General features: G+C 44.0%; 1 protein-coding gene across 1 annotated transcript; it reads right to left on the reverse strand.

Annotated features, from left to right (window-relative positions):
- Positions 1-4,748: 4,748 nt before the first annotated feature.
- LOC132485966 (ubiquitin carboxyl-terminal hydrolase 1-like) lies at positions 4,749-7,123 on the reverse strand. The gene is given in 2 exon segments (XM_060092592.1): positions 4,749-6,981; positions 6,983-7,123. Coding segments are annotated over 2 exon segments (2,346 nt in total). The 3' UTR covers positions 4,749-4,776.
- Positions 7,124-16,827: the final 9,704 nt, after the last annotated feature.

The following is a 16,827-nucleotide window of genomic DNA, read 5'->3' on the forward strand; positions in this document are numbered from 1 at the left end:
CTAACCACCACCGCCAGCCCCAGCATTTTCTTCTTCATGCTATTGGGATGCCTGCTTTATGTCTGTGATTACATTTCATGAATTGGGCTCAGGCACATAATGTGCAAACACAAGGAACTTAAAAAATCCAAACATTTTCCCCAAGTCCAGAAAAGAAGGACCCAAATTCAGCCTACTGAAGACTAAGGGCTCTGGATGCTGGCTACTGGGCAAACTCCCAGAAAAATACATTGTTAAAATCAGGGCTGCCCATCAAGTTCTTTGTGGATGTTGACAGACTAGTTCTAAAGTTTATATAAAGAGGCTAAAGACCCACACTAGCCAACTCGATAATTGAAGGAGAGGATTGGCACTACCTATCCTCGAGACTTACTATAAAGTTACGGTAATCAAGACAGTGCGGTATTGGCAAGAGAAGAAACAAATAGATCAATGGAACAGAATAGATAGCCCAGAAATAGATTCACATAATTATAGTCCACTGACTTTTGACAAAGGAACAAAGGCAATACAACCGAGGAAAGATAATCTTTTCAACAAATGGATGTCCACATGCCAAAAAAAAAAAAAAAAAAAAAAAAAACACGAGAAGAATCCAGACACAGACCTTACACTCTTGACAAAAATTAACTCAGAATGCATCACAGACCTAAATGTAACATGCAGAACTATAAAACTCCTAGAAGACAACATAGCAGGAAACCTAGATGACCTTAGGTATGGCGATGACCTTTTAGGTAAACACCATAGGCACTATTCATGAAAGAAGTAACTGAGACGCTGGACTTCATTAAAATTAAAAATTTCTGTTCTGTGAGAGAATGGTAAGAGAATGAGAAGACGAGCCACCATCTGGGAGAAAATATGTGTTTTGCAAAAGACACATCTGATAAAGGGTCATTATTCAAAATATAAAAAGAGAAAAACAAACTCAAAACTCAACAAGAGAACAAACAACCCGATTAAAAATGGAGAAAAGATCTGAATAGACATCTCACCAAAGAAGATATACAGATGTCAGATAAGCCTGAAAAGAGCTGCACATCCCATGTCATCAGAGAAATGCAAATTAAAATGAGATACCACACAATACCTGTTTGAATGCCCCGACTCTTGACCACTCACACCACCAGTTGCTGGTGGGGAGGTAGAGCGAGAGGCACTCTCACATGCTGTTGGTAGGAGTGCACAATGGTTCCAGCCCCTTTGAGAGACAAGGTGGTGGTTTCTTACACAACTAAACGTATCCTTACTCTACGAGCTAGCAATCACATATCCTATTTACCTGAATGAGTTGAAAACTTATGCCATGCAAAATCCCACACATGTATGTTTATGGCAGCTTTCTTCATAACTTCCAAAACTTGGAAGCATCCAGATGTCCTTCAGTAGGTGAATGAATGAACTATGGTACATGCAGACAATGAAATATTATTCATAGCTAAAAAGAAGTGAGCTATCAAGCCATGATAAGACATGGAGGGAACTTACATGCATATGGCTAAGTGAAAGAAGCCAATGTGAAAAGGCTACACACTGTATGATGTCAACTGTAAGACATTCTGGAAAAGGCAAAACTATGGAGACAGTAAAAATAACAGTGATTGCCAGGGGTTGGGAGGTGGGTAGGGATGAACAGATGGAGCACAGAGGATATTTAGGGAAGTGAAACTACTCTGTATGATACCGTCATGGTGGATACAGGTCGTTATACATTTGACCAAACCCATAGAATGTATAATACCTAGAGTGAGCCGTCTTGTAAACTATGGACTTTGGGTGACTATGATGTCTCAATGTTGGTTCATTAATTTCGACAAACGGACCACTTTGGTGAGGGATGTTGATAATGGAGGAAGTTGTGCGTGTGTGAGGGCAGAGGGTATATGGGAAATCTCTGTACCTTCCCCTCAGTTTTACTGTGAAGCTAAAACAAGGCTGGAGGAAATTTGATAAATCTCCAGTTCGGGTGAGGAAACTGACCTGGCCAAGGTGTATAGCAACAAAACTTGGGTTGGAACCTCTGTTCTTTCCATGGCTCCAAGAAGAGTCAAGCGTCCTGAAGCTGGTTCAGGAATACTTGAAATGCCCAACTGTCTTTGTCTTGACAGCGGTGTGCTCACGTAGAGACAGTATCGTGGGGGTGGTTCAAAGCTCTGGAGTCATGTGAGCCTGACTAAACCCCAGAACTACTACTTACTTCTTACATACAAGGTAGTGTGACCCTGAACCCACTACTTGACTGTATGACCCTCAATTTATTCATCTACCAAATGGACAAATAAAATCTATTCTACAGGTTAAAGTGAGAGTTCAATAAGATAATACATGAAATGACCTTAGAGCAAATGGCATTTACTGCTGCTATTATGATCATTAGTTATTATTAGCTTGGAGCAAACAGGGTCACTGCTGTGGTGATAGGAGAACAGAATCTGTGTGGTTGTCTATTTTCCTGAGCTGTCGTGAATGAGGGGTGGGCTTTGTGGTTGGAGGAGGAGCTTAGTAAGGGGGAAGGAACTGCAAAGGGAGGAAGGGTCCTGTGGCTTCTGTCCTGACCTGGTCCCACAAAATGGAAATGGAACAGCAGTTAAAGGTTTGGCGTTAAGTTAAAGTTACGCTAAAGACAGCGTGGGCCTGGGACAGAGGGCAGTGAGCGCAGCTGTGTCCCCGCACCCGCCTGTTTGCTACAGACCATGATGACAGGGGCTTTAGACTCAGGGAAGCTCGAGAAAGAAACAGCTGAGGCCAGAGGAGTGGGTAGGAGACCTGGACCCCTGGCTTGGATGGAAATATTGGGGGACATGAACATATTAACTATACCTGAGGATGCCCAGATATACCTGGGGAGGCCTGAGTATTAGGGCGGGAAGAATGAAGACCCAAATCAGCAGCTTGGGGCATCTGTATTTATGTGAATTCATTAACACCCAGAGGCCTAATTGTTTCATGTGTCTTCTACTTTCAACTGTGTAATAAGCTTGCTGAGAGCTGGGATGACCCTGAGTCTTACATTTCCGTACCTACACGGAGTCCGGTATGGTGTCTAGCACACAGGGGAGTGTTCAGTAAATATTCAGTAATTGATTCCTTGTAGATTGGTCTTGAACATGAGGCAGTAGAGGAGAAGCTTTTCCTAATCTTGAGTCATTTTGACATCTTTTTGTTATGGACGCACTAATGGAGGCTTCCCCAAATGGCATCATAATAATATGATGTATGATATGATGAGATATGATGAGATGAAATAATATAATATAATGTATTTAATGTAATGTAATAGAATAAACTTATTTGTATTAAGTGCCTGTAATAAGCCCAGCATTTAACCAACGTTACCATTTAGCTGCCTAATAATGACACAACTTTTATTATTACTGTTATCTCAGTTTCATAGATGAGGAAACTTAAGCCCAGAAAGGTTATCTAACTTGTGTAAGGTCACGTAGGTGTGTCTGCCAGGACATAGGAGTGATAGCTGTGGGGACTTCATGGCTCAGCGTGGTCTCTTGGTCCTGTTCAAAAGTGCAGTACTAAGCAGATGACGCCTCAGAAGCTGGTGACATAAACATAACTGAGGCTGGGTGGGGAACAGGAGCCTCAGCTTTTGGAATTGTGAGCTCCACAGTGGCAAATCAGAGGCTATAAATGCTCACCCGCTCAGATACAAATCAGGCCTGTTGACACAAGTGCAGAGCTTCAGGGACCCCTGAATTCTTGTTTTATGATTCTTCCACCCATTGAGTTTGGGGGAGAACCTAATGCATTCTATCCTGAAATGACAAGCTGACTTGGCCAACATCGTTTATGGCCTTCTCTGAGCACAGGGCGAGGCCATGGGAGGCGGGTGGGCACTTGCAAAACTGACCCTTTAGAGAGGAGGCTACTTGGCTGGTGCCAAATGCAGAGCAAAGTCCCGCAGAGTGGGTGCAGGGGTCTGCTGGTCTGTCAACTACAGCCAGTGGCACTTTTCATAGTCATGCTTCAAATGACACTGTGATCCTCTGTTTTGTGCACTTTCAGATTCTTTCCCCAGGCCTATTTTGCTATGTTATTAAAGCTTGGCGTCAAGTTCTATGGTAAAGCGTTTGTCTTCTTCCATGCGGTTCAACACCCCAGCCAATGATCTGTCTTTCTTACTTCCCTTGAGTCAAGCTCATGGTGACTCTTGGCTATCAAGGTTATAGAACTCTCCTTAGTAATACTTTAGCCAATATTTTCGGAGGGCTACTGAATGCCAGAAACTATACGAAGCATTTTACATGCATTACTTCATTTAACAGCTGCAGCAAACCGATGGGACAGCTGTTCACACACGTGCCTCTAATACAGCCCATCAAAGACCTGGCTGCACGACTTACACAAGTGAATGTACTGAAATGAGATTCTGCTTCTTAGCTGAAAAGCCACAGAACCTGTAAACATCATGTAGATGATTACTCCAAAATAGGGAGATAAAAATACAAGCACTTTATTTGAAAAAGCAAACACAAAAGATAGGTGTAAATTCAAAGTGTTTACATGCTTCCATTTTGAATAATTCAGTTAAGAACCTATACAAGTTTGTTCCCAGAAGCTAATGCATCAATCACTAGTCTCCACTAAGGAAAAGGAATTCTAAAAATCAACATGGTTTTCAATAACTCAGATTTCACTATTTATATAGAAACCTAGAGAGACCAATAATATCCAATAGCTTCAAAAGATAAGCTAAAGACTTTTTGATGTAATCAATTTACCAATGTTTAATATACACACAAGGAAAATACACTCACTCTATAATTTCTTATAAAATAGCAAGTAAGGAGTAGATGTAGGAGATGTAGAAGGGGAAAGAGAATTCAAAAAGTCCTTCTCTTCAGTAACTTTCACTTGAGAATCATTAAAAAGCAACCACTTCCCCTCATACCCCTTTAAGCTTTGCACTGCATATGAAATTTTGTTTTCAAAATCACTCATGTTAATGCCTGGTTGGTCATTGGATTCCTTGTTTCTATCAGATTCATGGGTCCCATTAGTATTGTTAGTCTCAGAATTTCTATTTTCAGCAAATGCTGCACTGGCAGCTTTATCAGGATGAGATGCTTTGTTGAATAACTCATAATCTGCTTGAGTCTTTTGTCCTCTGAGAAGTCCAAGAGTGTCTACATTTTTTTTGTTCAAAACTTTACTTGGCTGGGTATTTCCACTGACTCTAATCGACACTTCTTCATCGTCATAGTTTTTGACCACACCCCTTGCTTCCTCCTTGTTCGATGGTCCTGGCTTACCTACTTCACACGTTTGGTCGATCACAAAATTTTCCTCATCTAGTTCTAAACTGTTAAGGTCAGTGACTTTCACAGAAGCAGTATAATGCCCGCTACTAATTGTAATGCCACTATGCATCACAACTGCAAATAATCCATAGCTGTCCTTGCTTGGCTTTGTGCTCCATTCTTCTAGTGACAGTTTAAGGGGTATCAGTAAAGGAGTGTTGATCTTGGAAAGTCCACCACCATAACAATCAAACTCCAAGCCACTAGCAGCAAAGCACTTCAAATGAATAGTTAGAACTTCAGGCATTGCGTCAAACAAAAGACTTCGTTCAGCTTCAGTATAATGATGGCAATTTTCACAGAAATATTTATTTTCTCCTCCAATCCTCTCCACTGAAGCAAACTGGGAAATTGCCCATCTCAGGGTCTTCATGTCTGGTTTTGGCTCTGAAGAACTTTCAGGACTCTCCTCTACTTTGGAAAGCTCATCTTCTTGCACTGGTACGATGACGTCTTGAAACTCTTCTCTTCTTTCTGTTAAACTTTCACATTCTAAGCAACGAGTCCTTATTACCAGCTGACCTTGAAATAATTTCTCCACCAGCTCAAAACCAATTGGCTCTGCACCTTTGTTGATGGGCTTAACTTCCTTAACAGGCATAACATTCTTCCCTGGAGATTGAAGTCCACAACCATCAGCTGTATTATCATTCTCATACTTCCCCATGTCCTCTTCAAGACCACATTCATTTTCTTTAGATGGTCCTTTGGATTCTTGGTTGGTTGTTATTTTACCCAGACTAAAGGATTTAGAAATAATGCTGGGTTGCTTGGCTGTAGACTTGAACCGGTTTCTTTTAACTCTTGATTTCTTTTGTGAGGGTCTTGCACTGTCATTTTCAGAAATGTACTGGGGGATTATTTTAGCAGGAATATCTGATGAATCAACTGTAGCTTTTCTTTTTGATCTGGTTTGTCTCTGGTTTTCTTTCAAAGACTGGTGGTCCTTAGAGACTTTAACTTTTCTCTTCATGTTACCAAGTTCAGTGTCACTTTTTCTTTTCCCATGTACTTTTGGCAGTTTTTCTTTATAGTCTTCAGAATGCCTCATACTGTCCATCTCCATGCTGTTATGGCCACTCATTTCCTCTTTCTGATGTTTTTCTTCTACCTTAGTAGATAACTCTGCCACATTTTTTACTCCTTTTCTTAGGAGGTGGCATGTTTCTTGAATGTGTCCCAAAATACACTGTAATACTTCCTGTGCATCATGCTGTAGATATCCTCCATACATAGGGTTGAGTTTCCTGAGTGTGTTAAGTAGTCGCCTTGGCTGAGTAGCAAGTTTACGAGTATATTTCTCTGGATGTAAGAGAAAACTAGCCTGAAGCTGTTCGACTGAAATGATCAAGGAATGTAAGCTGCATATTAGTTCAAAACTTACTGAAGAATCTCCTTTGCAATTTCCCTTAGCTTTTTGACTGGCTTCATCTTTTAGGGCTTCTTTCTTCCTTGAAATACTATTAAATAAGTGCTTCACTCCAGATTTAAAACCAGGACAAAAATATAATACCTGAAGTATACTATTAAGATAACAAGTATTGCCGAGATTATTCAGTCCCACAAACGGTAACAAGTTTTTTCTCTTCTCACATTTGACACGTGAGGACTGTGCTGCAGGAATAACTTGATCAATTTCAGATCCTCTGTATTCAGAAGTTTTTTTCTTCATTTCCTTGAGAATCTGTGAAATCCAAGGCTCTCTTGGTTTCCTTCTTCTGAAAAAACTTCAAGGGACGTCTGGGTTTTTTTGAGGGACTACCTCTTGAAAGCCTATTACTTTCACGAGGTATGACACGGGGCATTTTCTCTTCAAATCCCAAGGAGTTGAGGAGAATTCATTTATACAGGGACCCTGTAATCACCAAGCATATCTAGAATATAACATTTGACCAGGCGCCGTATCTCCTGCTATACCATTTCTTGCTCCTGGCTGTCCTTATCACTGGGGGTTGTGACATCACCAATGTTTCTCCCGTAACTATGGTCATGGCCCAGAGCGCGAGGTCCGCGGCGGTGACGCCGACGAGTCTAACCGGGCTGAGGGCGGGGGCGACAGGTGAGCCCCTGCCCCGAGCCTGCGGGGGGGCCCGCGACCCACGGAAAAGCTGGCCGGATCGCCCTCCCCGCAGGGGAGTGACCATTCGCTCTCAAGAGCGGGAACCCGGGCTGCGGCTCGGTCCTGCCTGGGCGCCGGCACCGACTACATCCCCGAAGCGGCGCCCGACCGCGCCCGCCCCCGTCCCCGCCCCCGCCCCCGCCCCCGTCCCCGCCCCAGGACGGCAAGGAGCGCCAGAAGCGGCTCCGCTCGCCCGGCGCCCGAACCGCTGGGGTCTTCCCCACGACGCCGCCGACGGGAACTTGGCGCATTTTCCTCAGTCTCAGGACTCGTGTGTTTTAGCCTCCGCCCGCGCCAGCGCTGCGATTGGAGGTGGCGTCCTACGAAAGTGCCGGTCCTAGTCTCCAGGCTGCAGAGACGCGAAAGGCTAGAGCCACCTCACGACCGCCACTAGCCCTCCTGGCACGCACGGGCTCCGGAACCAGCCGGAACGGTAGTTGCCCCAAGCTGGTAACGGGTTCTGCAGTTTCAAACAGCGCAGGCAACGTCACGGGCAGCTCGCCCTAAGTATCATTCTTCAAGAAAATGTGTAACAGCCCACTAGGGGCAGTCCCATTATCAAATCCACCAGGAAAGAGGATTCTTCTCTGGTCCTCAGGGCAGACAAGTTGAATGGACAGGCAGAGACTTTTTGTTTCATTCAGGATGCATCATCACTGAACTGGGATGGTGACAGATAATTCCCCATCCCACCTCAACTCCGTAGGTAAAGTGCTCTCCTGTCTAAATATGTTAAATCAGCACACACATTCACTGCGGAGGATCCAGGTTACAATGGCTCCTTTTAGTTGAGCAAATGGCCTAAAAGCACTAACCATCAGTGGAATACAAGCTAGTTAAAAGGCAGAGTCAATTAAGAATCTTTCACGTGGGCAATAAAACAGGTAGGCACAATTATCACATTAATCAGTGGTGCTCTAGGCCAGTACTTTCCAACTTCAATTGCACATGAGTCACCTGGGGATCTCTTAAACTGCAGAGTCTGGTTTAGTTTGGGGCAGGGCCTGAAATTTTGCGTTTCTGACAAGCTTTCGGGTGATGCTGAAGAGGCTGGTCCATGTCAACTTGGTGTCTCAAATTCCTTGTCACTGGGCAATGATCTGACACACACTTCAGTAGGATTTGGGCTTCAGTGGTTTGGACAAAAGATAACTAGGAGAACTGCTCTGAAATACTAATTGGAAGAATTCATTTCTGATTCTTTGGCTTTGGTAAATGTTCCATCTACCAAAATAAATGGCACATACTTATTTTCAGGTGTCAAATCTCTAGTGCCCATCTTGGAACCCCTTTAAAGAAGAGATTTTACTAAGCCGGGGGCAGTGGAAGAAGGATGGATTGGGAGTTTGGGATTAGCAGATGCAAACTATTATATACAGAATTGATAAACAACAAGGTCCTACTGTACAGCACAGGGAATTAGATTCAGTATTCTTTGATAAACCATAATGGAAAAGACTATGAAAAAAGAATGTATATATGTGTAGAACTGACTCATTTTGCTGTACGGCATAAATTAAAATAATATTGTAAATTAACTATACTTCAATTAATAATTTTTTTCAAAAGAGGTGATTTCAGGTGTCAAAAATGTCCCCAAAGAGAAAACTGTACAATTTAATTCTCTAATGAAGTCCTCTTGCCTGTTCTGCAGACCTCGGCATAATCCTAATTTTGTATTCCTTCCTTTTCTGTCCTTTTCCCAGCAATGGGATGTAGGAATAAATCTTTCAAGAACAGGTCAATAATGGTGTGAAAGTAAAGATGGCCCATCATGATAAAAGTTCCAATTGAAAAAAAACACAAAAACCCCGCGAAACCTGACTTGGTCCAAGTTGCCTTCTGGGAAATGGATTTTGAAACTAACTCTTTGGCAACCTTGAGAATGATGTGCTGTGTCACAGGGGAAAGATCCTTTTGAGAAGCTCTCTCATGTTTATAATTTCCTCTGAACCTAGACAGGAAAGGCAAGGACGAGCTGTCTAAGCCATGAGGATGGTCAGCCTCTCGGTCATTCCTCACCTGTTGTGATCACTTGTGTTCCACACAATGTAGATTAATGTGTTCAAGTTTCCATATGAAGGTGAAAAATTATTGTGCCCCAGATGGTTCTGAGGTTAAATAAGTTTGGAAAGCTCCGGGTTAAAGAAAGTTTAACTGGCCTCCTTCCTCTAGGTCTTCTCCGAGACCTTAAAATGTTCATGGACGTTGGAACCTCCAAGAGGGGTCCACAGGACTCCGGCCTCCTAATCAGATTGGACCACAGACCTTGTCTTTTAAGAACTATCTCTTGAGATAAGGGTTTGGCAGACTCCACCTTGAGAAGTGCTGATCTAGAGGAGCTGGGACAAAGTTTGTCTTGCTGACTCTGGATGAACAGAACACAGCAGTGAAAATGGTTGTGGGTATATGGTGTGGGGTTGGGAGTTTCTAGAAATCTCTGAGGTTAGTAAAAACCCCCTTTGGGCAAAATCAAAGTCTCATAGCCAATAGGAATAACAAGCTAAAAAAAGTCATTAATACTAATTATTTAAGGTATTAAATTGACAAACAAACCACATTTGCAGGTGTTCAAAATCTTCTCTGAGACAAGTGGTGAATTTTGCCTTTTCTGTACCTTAGGGTTTTCATCTGTCTAATGGAGTAGTGATGTCCCCCTCACAGGGTGGTCATGAGGACAAAGGACAATATGGGCAAAACATGTAAGACTCCTGTAGATGGTGGCTTTATTCCCAGTATTATGATGAGTGTTTTTTGGAGGTAACACCTTCCCTTTATCATACAGGTTTTTGATGAACTAGTGGTAGGTTCCTATTAAGATCATCCGGGAGAACATTTAAAAAATATGCATGCCCAGACCACTACTCAGTCCCCGTGAATCATAATTTGGTGATGATAATGGGGAAGGATGCATGTGTATATGAAACAGTTTCTCCCTGTGATGGTTATGATACATCCAAAACACCTTCAATGCGTTTAAGGCAAATTTCTAACTTGGGATCCCGCCTCTCCTGTAGTGGTCCTGGGATATGGTCCTTGGAATACAAGGTTTTGGTGGTTCAATAAGTAGAAATCTTATATACTAGTACCTCCCTGCCCCTCCCTTGCCCTTTATTAAAGTATCTGAGAAGTTCTGCAGGACACACTGTTGGAAGACTTGTAACCTGTTGCCTTCTGATCGTATAGGACAGTGCACCATGTATTTTTCTTGCAACTCTCATCAACATCTTTGTTCAACACACTTGAGAAATATTTTATATAGAGTTAGTCAGAAGAGAATTCTGTCCATATTCAGAAATCTTTTTGCACTGAAGCCATAAGGGAGAGGCAAGGTCGCAAAGAGCAGCTAAAATTCCTCCTCCCCGGGGAGCTGGCTAGGCCTGCTTTTACTCTTCCTGCTGCTTGTTACTTACATGTGGGAAGAATATTGAAAACGATAAATGTGTGTTTTCAAGTAAGCACTTCTGGGTAAAGTCTGGGTGAGAGTCAAAGGACCAGGGAGATGAGCTACTGCAAACCTTAAGTGCTGAGACTGGACAAACTTGCCTTTGAATCCTGGTTCCAATACTTCCCAGCTTAGTGACCTTGGGCAAGTTACTTCACGTTTCTGTGCCTCACTTACCTTATATGTATATAAGAGCTTTAAAAAAGGGCATTATTATTAGTACTATTTATCCCTGTTCTTATAGAACTGGAAAAGCACACTTAAGCAAAGTGAGGGGCAGAATCAAGAAGTGAAATAGAATAGAGAATTCTGGAAACTTTCAAAATCAAATAAATCTTGTTCCCTTTACAAGTGAATTTATTTATTTTGGTAAGTCATGACACCAAGTACCCTATTAGAATTTAGGGTTAGAGTTTGAGAGATGTGATTAACTTGAATTAGCTGGTTTATAGCAGTGGAGCGTGAATGACCCTTTCATCCAGCTCTTCATTCTAGTCAAATCCCAAACTATCAGACTAATTAATATACAAGAAACAGCTTGGGAGCCACTGCCAATGGCAAAAAAGAGAAGGGACTGGGTGAACCTCAACAGTGCCGAAATAACTGCCTGAGAAAGAGTAAAAGACTTAGAGTTATGGTGAGGATGTTGGGGTGGGCCAGCTGAAGGGTAGATTTACAAACGCACACACGTTTTGCTGCTCCTAGAACTTAAAACAACAACAACAAAAACGGGGGCTTCCCTGGTGGCGCAGTGGTTAAGAATCCGCCTGCCAATGCAGGGGACACAGGTTCGAGCCCTGGTCCGGGAAGATCCCACATGCCGCGGAGCAGCTAAGCCCGTGCGCCAAAACTACTGAGCCTGCACTCTAGAGCCTGCGTGCCACAACTACTGAGCCCACACACCACAACTACTGAGCCTGCAAGCCACAACTGAGTCCGTGCGCCACAACTATTGAAGCTCAAGTGCCTAGAGCCCGTGCTGCACAACAAGAGAAGCCCCCACTCACCACAGCTAGAGAAAGCCTGTGCACAGCAATGAAGACCCAACACGGCCAAAAATAAAGAAATGAATAAATAAATAAATAAATTAAAACAACAACAAAACCCAAAACCCGATAGAATAGAATAGAAAGTTTCAGAGTCCTTTGCATGCAGTATGACTGAGGTGGCAGTCTTACACACTCACACACGTACCCACATGTGCATGTGGATAAGTGTGTGTGTGCAATATGTATTTCTTATCGTGACTTGTGGTTAAAAAAGCTTGAAAACCTTTGCTCTAGAGGGCAGCCCACAGGGCCCTGAGCCAAGAAATAGATTATTTTGTGTCTAGAATGGCGCTGTGAGCTTACCCAGATCCCGCCCTACATTTTTGTAAACACTGGGATGATTGGGTGAGTGTGACAAGGACAAGCAAAGGAGAGAAAACTCAGACGCCAAGCCCCAGGGCAGTGATTGACTCAACAGAGCCTGGACACCAATGGGAGGACCGAGCCACTATCACAACCACGAAGCAAGGTGACGGCGCGGTGGTCGTGGTGGTTTCCATCCCCACTGTAGGAACTGTAGCCGAGGTAGCAGCCATAGACCGTTCACTGTGTATCTGCAATGCAGCAAACCCTCTAATTTGTTCTCTACGTTCCTTATCTCACGTGAATCACACAGCACAACTGTGGGAGAGCCATTCTTAGTATTCCCATTGTAAGGATGAGAGAACAGAGTTCAGTCATAGAAAAGCGATTTTATGAGAACTGTTCGTCTGGGGCTTTGAGAGAGGCAAAGTGAGGTATGATGAGTGGCCTTCTCTTGAGAAGTTTCTGTCTAGATAACGAAACGTTAGCTCATGAGCATCTCTGAGGAATGAACCACTTGCCTTCCTTCTTCTAAATCCCCTGATTCATTCGTTTTCTCCCTAGCCACAGGCTGTCAGGATGAAGAGGAGTGATAGAATTTTATTCTTTGCCATGCATAGAGCAAGGTACCAGATGGGAAATCAACACTTTCAAGGGGAATTTTAATGGAAAACTGGAATATCACACCCAGTTTTGATCAGTCAACGCATATTGCCTATGAACGCCATTGATATTTACTGCCAACTATTTACTGGTCTCTTACTTACTATGTGCCTAGCTTCATGCTAAGTAATTCATGTACATATTATTTTATAATCGAGCAGGACCTTATGGGGCCTTTTTGGGGCTGACCTCTCCCTCATAGTCCTTGCTTTAGTTCCTTTCTGAAGTACCTAGATAATAGTATCTGATGCACATTTCCTGAGTTGTTTGACAGACATGAAAACCCCCATCAAATGGAAGATATTAACTCTTTGATGACCATGAGCACATAGCCCCAAGACCTAATGGCGCCTGTGGATTGATAAACCCTGTGACACCACCCTGTTCCCTTACCATCAACCAATCAGAGAATTGTGCACGAGGAGATCACATACCCTGTGACCCCCCCCTCCCTTAGCTGGCCTTTAAAAATGTTTTCCTGAAACCCATCAGGGAGTTCAGTCTTTGTGAGCACTAGCTGTCCCAGACTATTTGTATGGAGCCTTACAATAAATGCTGCGTTTTCCTTCACTATGACCCAGTGTCAGTAGACTGGCTTTACTGCACGTGGGCAAAAGCAGAACCAAGTTTGGCTCAGTAACAATGCAGTCTTCAGAAACACCCTATGGAGAGGGTACTATTTTTTTTTTTTTTTTGCGGTATGCGGACCTCTCACTGTTGTGGCCTCCCCCGTTGCGGAGCACAGGCTCCGGACGCGCAGGCTCCGGACGCGCAGGCTCAGCGGCCATGGCTCACGGACCCAGCCGCTCCGCGACATATGGGATCCTCCCACACCGGGGAACGAACCCGTATCCCCTGCATCGGCAGGCGGACTCTCAACCACTTGCGCCACCAGGGAGGCCCTGGAGAGGGTACTATTTTTGTGCCCATTTTCCAGATGAGGGAACGAAGGTGTGAGAGGGTAATAACTTGCCTTAGGTGAGACAGCTAATAAATGGTGGGGTTGGGCTTTGGGTTCAGCTCTGCCAGACTCTAGAGCCTGGGCTCTTCACCACCAAACAGTCATGATTCCTCCATGATATCCAGGGTATCACACACGTAAAGTGGGGATTAAATTAAAATGTTGATGATCACTCCCTGTCCTTAAAGAGGTTTCAGTACTGTTGAGAAGGTAAGACCTACACAAATGGAAAAATAGTTAATGATACCTTGCTGCTTTTATGCTGCGGTCAAAGGAGTACTAGAAAACATTCATGGAAGGAGAAATTGCTGAAGCTGAGCTGGGCAGGATGAGCCAGGATTGGATAAGCACAGAAAAATGGGTTGGTCTTGAGTCATTGAGCAGATACTAGACTCCTCGGTTTGGAGCAGAAAGCACAGTTTCTTCAGTTGAATGGAGGGGGTCCCCATTTAAGGATTCTGAGGCCTTCAGCAAGTGCTTTACCTTTCCCAAGCCTCAGTTTCCCCATCCATGAGAAGGGGATGATCTCCATCTCAGAGAGTTGGTGGGAAGATTAAGTGTACCTAAGTGCCTGGGAAAAGGAGGCATCTACTACATTCTCCTCTACACAACAGATTAAATAAAGTCTCCCAGTAGAACTGGCTGGCATCTTCCCTTCGCCATTCCAGTTGAAGATCTTAGAAAGAGCCCTACCTGCTGTGTGAAGCCCTTTACAACACGCCTCTGTTTGAGGTTTGCCTCTCCATCCAAGTTGGAAGTGTCCAGATGACAGATCCCACTGGGGTCCGAGGAAAAGAGGAGGAAGGAGTGTGTCGGCTGGGATGGTCTCATTGCATTGCATTTGGATGAAGTCCCCCACTTGCACGTCCTTCCAGCACTTCTGCGTGTAGCTCTGCTCTTTTCTGGGGTTGGAGAAAGACAGGGGCAGAGTGAATGTTAAAGCTCTCCAGAGCATGAATGAGTGAATGGAAAAGGTCCCCCTGCACCTAACATCCTCCAGGCAGCCTGTCACAGGACTGCTCTGTATTCTACCTCGCCCCAAATGACCACTATCATCGTCCCTAGAAAAGCAAAGCATGATCTATAGAATCCCACTAGGAAAGATCCCTCCTTCTGACCATGTAGACTTTTGATTGACTGTCGGCTATTGACTGGTTGCTGTGCTCAGCCCTTGCTTTCTAGCAGGAGAAAAAATTTAAAGGATAAGGTGATTATATAGTCATATTAACATAGTATTCTTAATATACATCACTTCCTAGAATACCCAGTTATCGCTGTAGAAAGCAGGGTCACAAAAGAATGGAGTATAGGAAAGACTGCTTCTGGTTGTGGGTGGCGAGCGGCAGTGGGAAAGGTGAGAATATAGACCATTGTCTAGGAAGATGTGGAGTGGTGCTGAAATAGGAAGCAGGGAATTAGGAAGATGGCACCAGGAACTTTGATAGGATGGGCCCCACAGTGACCACAGGATCAGAGGGCTAAAGAAATCTGAGAAAATGATGTACTTTCTCTTCCTATCCAATTTATCAAGCTTGGGTAATAACAAGGGCAGCAACAATCGTGAATTTAACATTTCTACCGTGCCAAGCACTAGGGGGAATGAATACTTCATTTACTTGCATAATAACTCATTGGAGGAGACGTTATACCCATCTCATAATGAGGAACTTGAGGGTTCAAGAGAAATTTCCCAGGGCCTTACAAAAACAGAGCTGGACCCCAAGTCTGGGTCCAACTTGACACAAAACCCAGTTTTCACTGCTTGAATATCCTACCTCCTGGAAATCATTCCCCTCTTTCCTCTCCAGTGGCATGGCAGCATCAGCTTTATAGCCCTGGCAGAAGGACTCGCTACTCCCCAGGGGAATACATTCCATTTCTAAGAGCCCTCATTTTACGAAATTCTTCCTTCTGATTAGCCAAATGTTGAACTAATTCTGCTCTCCCAGGCAATCTGATTTACTCCATCTTCTACCATAAAAAATATATATATATATACATTTTTTAATGCATTTAGTTTATTTTTGGCTGTGTTGGGTCTTTGTTGCCGCACGTGGGCTTTTCTCTACTTGTGGCAAGCAGGGGCTACTCTTCGTTGCGGTGCGCGGGCTTCTCATTGTGGTGGCTTCTCTTGTTGCGGAGCACAGGCTCTAGGTGCCCGGGCTTCAGTAGCTGTGGCCCATGGGCTCTAGAGCGCAGGCTCAGTAGCTGTGGCGCACGGGCTGAGTTGCTTCCAGGCATGTAGGATCTTCCCGGAGCAGGGCTCGAACCAGTGTCTCCTGCACTGGCAGACGGATTCTTAATCACTGCGCCACACAGGGAAGCCCTAAAAAAATACTTTAAAAGTATTCATCAAGCGTCTTTTGAAGCCTTTTGGACTTGCCAAGTCAAATTTAACTTTCCAAGTGCCCTCAATTATTCTGTGTGACACAGCTTCAAGGTCTGTCTTAGAGGAGAGGGCTCTTCTGACTAAGGCTGTGTTTGGAAATGTTCCTCTTAAAATGTGGGATCTGGGACCAAACCAATATTCCACACGTGGTCTTTTAAACTAAGTCCAGCTGGCTTGCAGCTGGATGCCTCTGAGCCCATCCAGGCCTGGAGAAGCAGGCTCTCTTTTGCTCTTTTTCTCCACTGATGCTCCAGCCTCTCTGGACATGTTACCGCTTCTGTTTTTGTTGGAATCTGAGCTGCCCTGGGCATGACAAGACCACTCTTCCACAGAGAAAGAGACGTGACAAATTTCACTTTTCTCCTCTGAGTTCGTAAAAGTCCTTGAGGAGGATAAGCGTTTGACGCCTTCCTCCTTTCTTTGGGGGCCCTCTAGAGAACCCCAAGCAAGCCCTCCTAAGACCCCATTTTCCTTGTCAAAAAGATCCTTGCAAAGGACTCGCCCAGTTTCCTGAAATACATGCACATCCATCTGGAAGACTTTTGGAAGGCCAACCAAGGGAAGATGGGATCAGAGTCCA

Source organism: Mesoplodon densirostris, chromosome 3 (assembly GCF_025265405.1).
Source record: "Mesoplodon densirostris isolate mMesDen1 chromosome 3, mMesDen1 primary haplotype, whole genome shotgun sequence".
Taxonomy (NCBI): domain Eukaryota; kingdom Metazoa; phylum Chordata; class Mammalia; order Artiodactyla; family Ziphiidae; genus Mesoplodon; species Mesoplodon densirostris.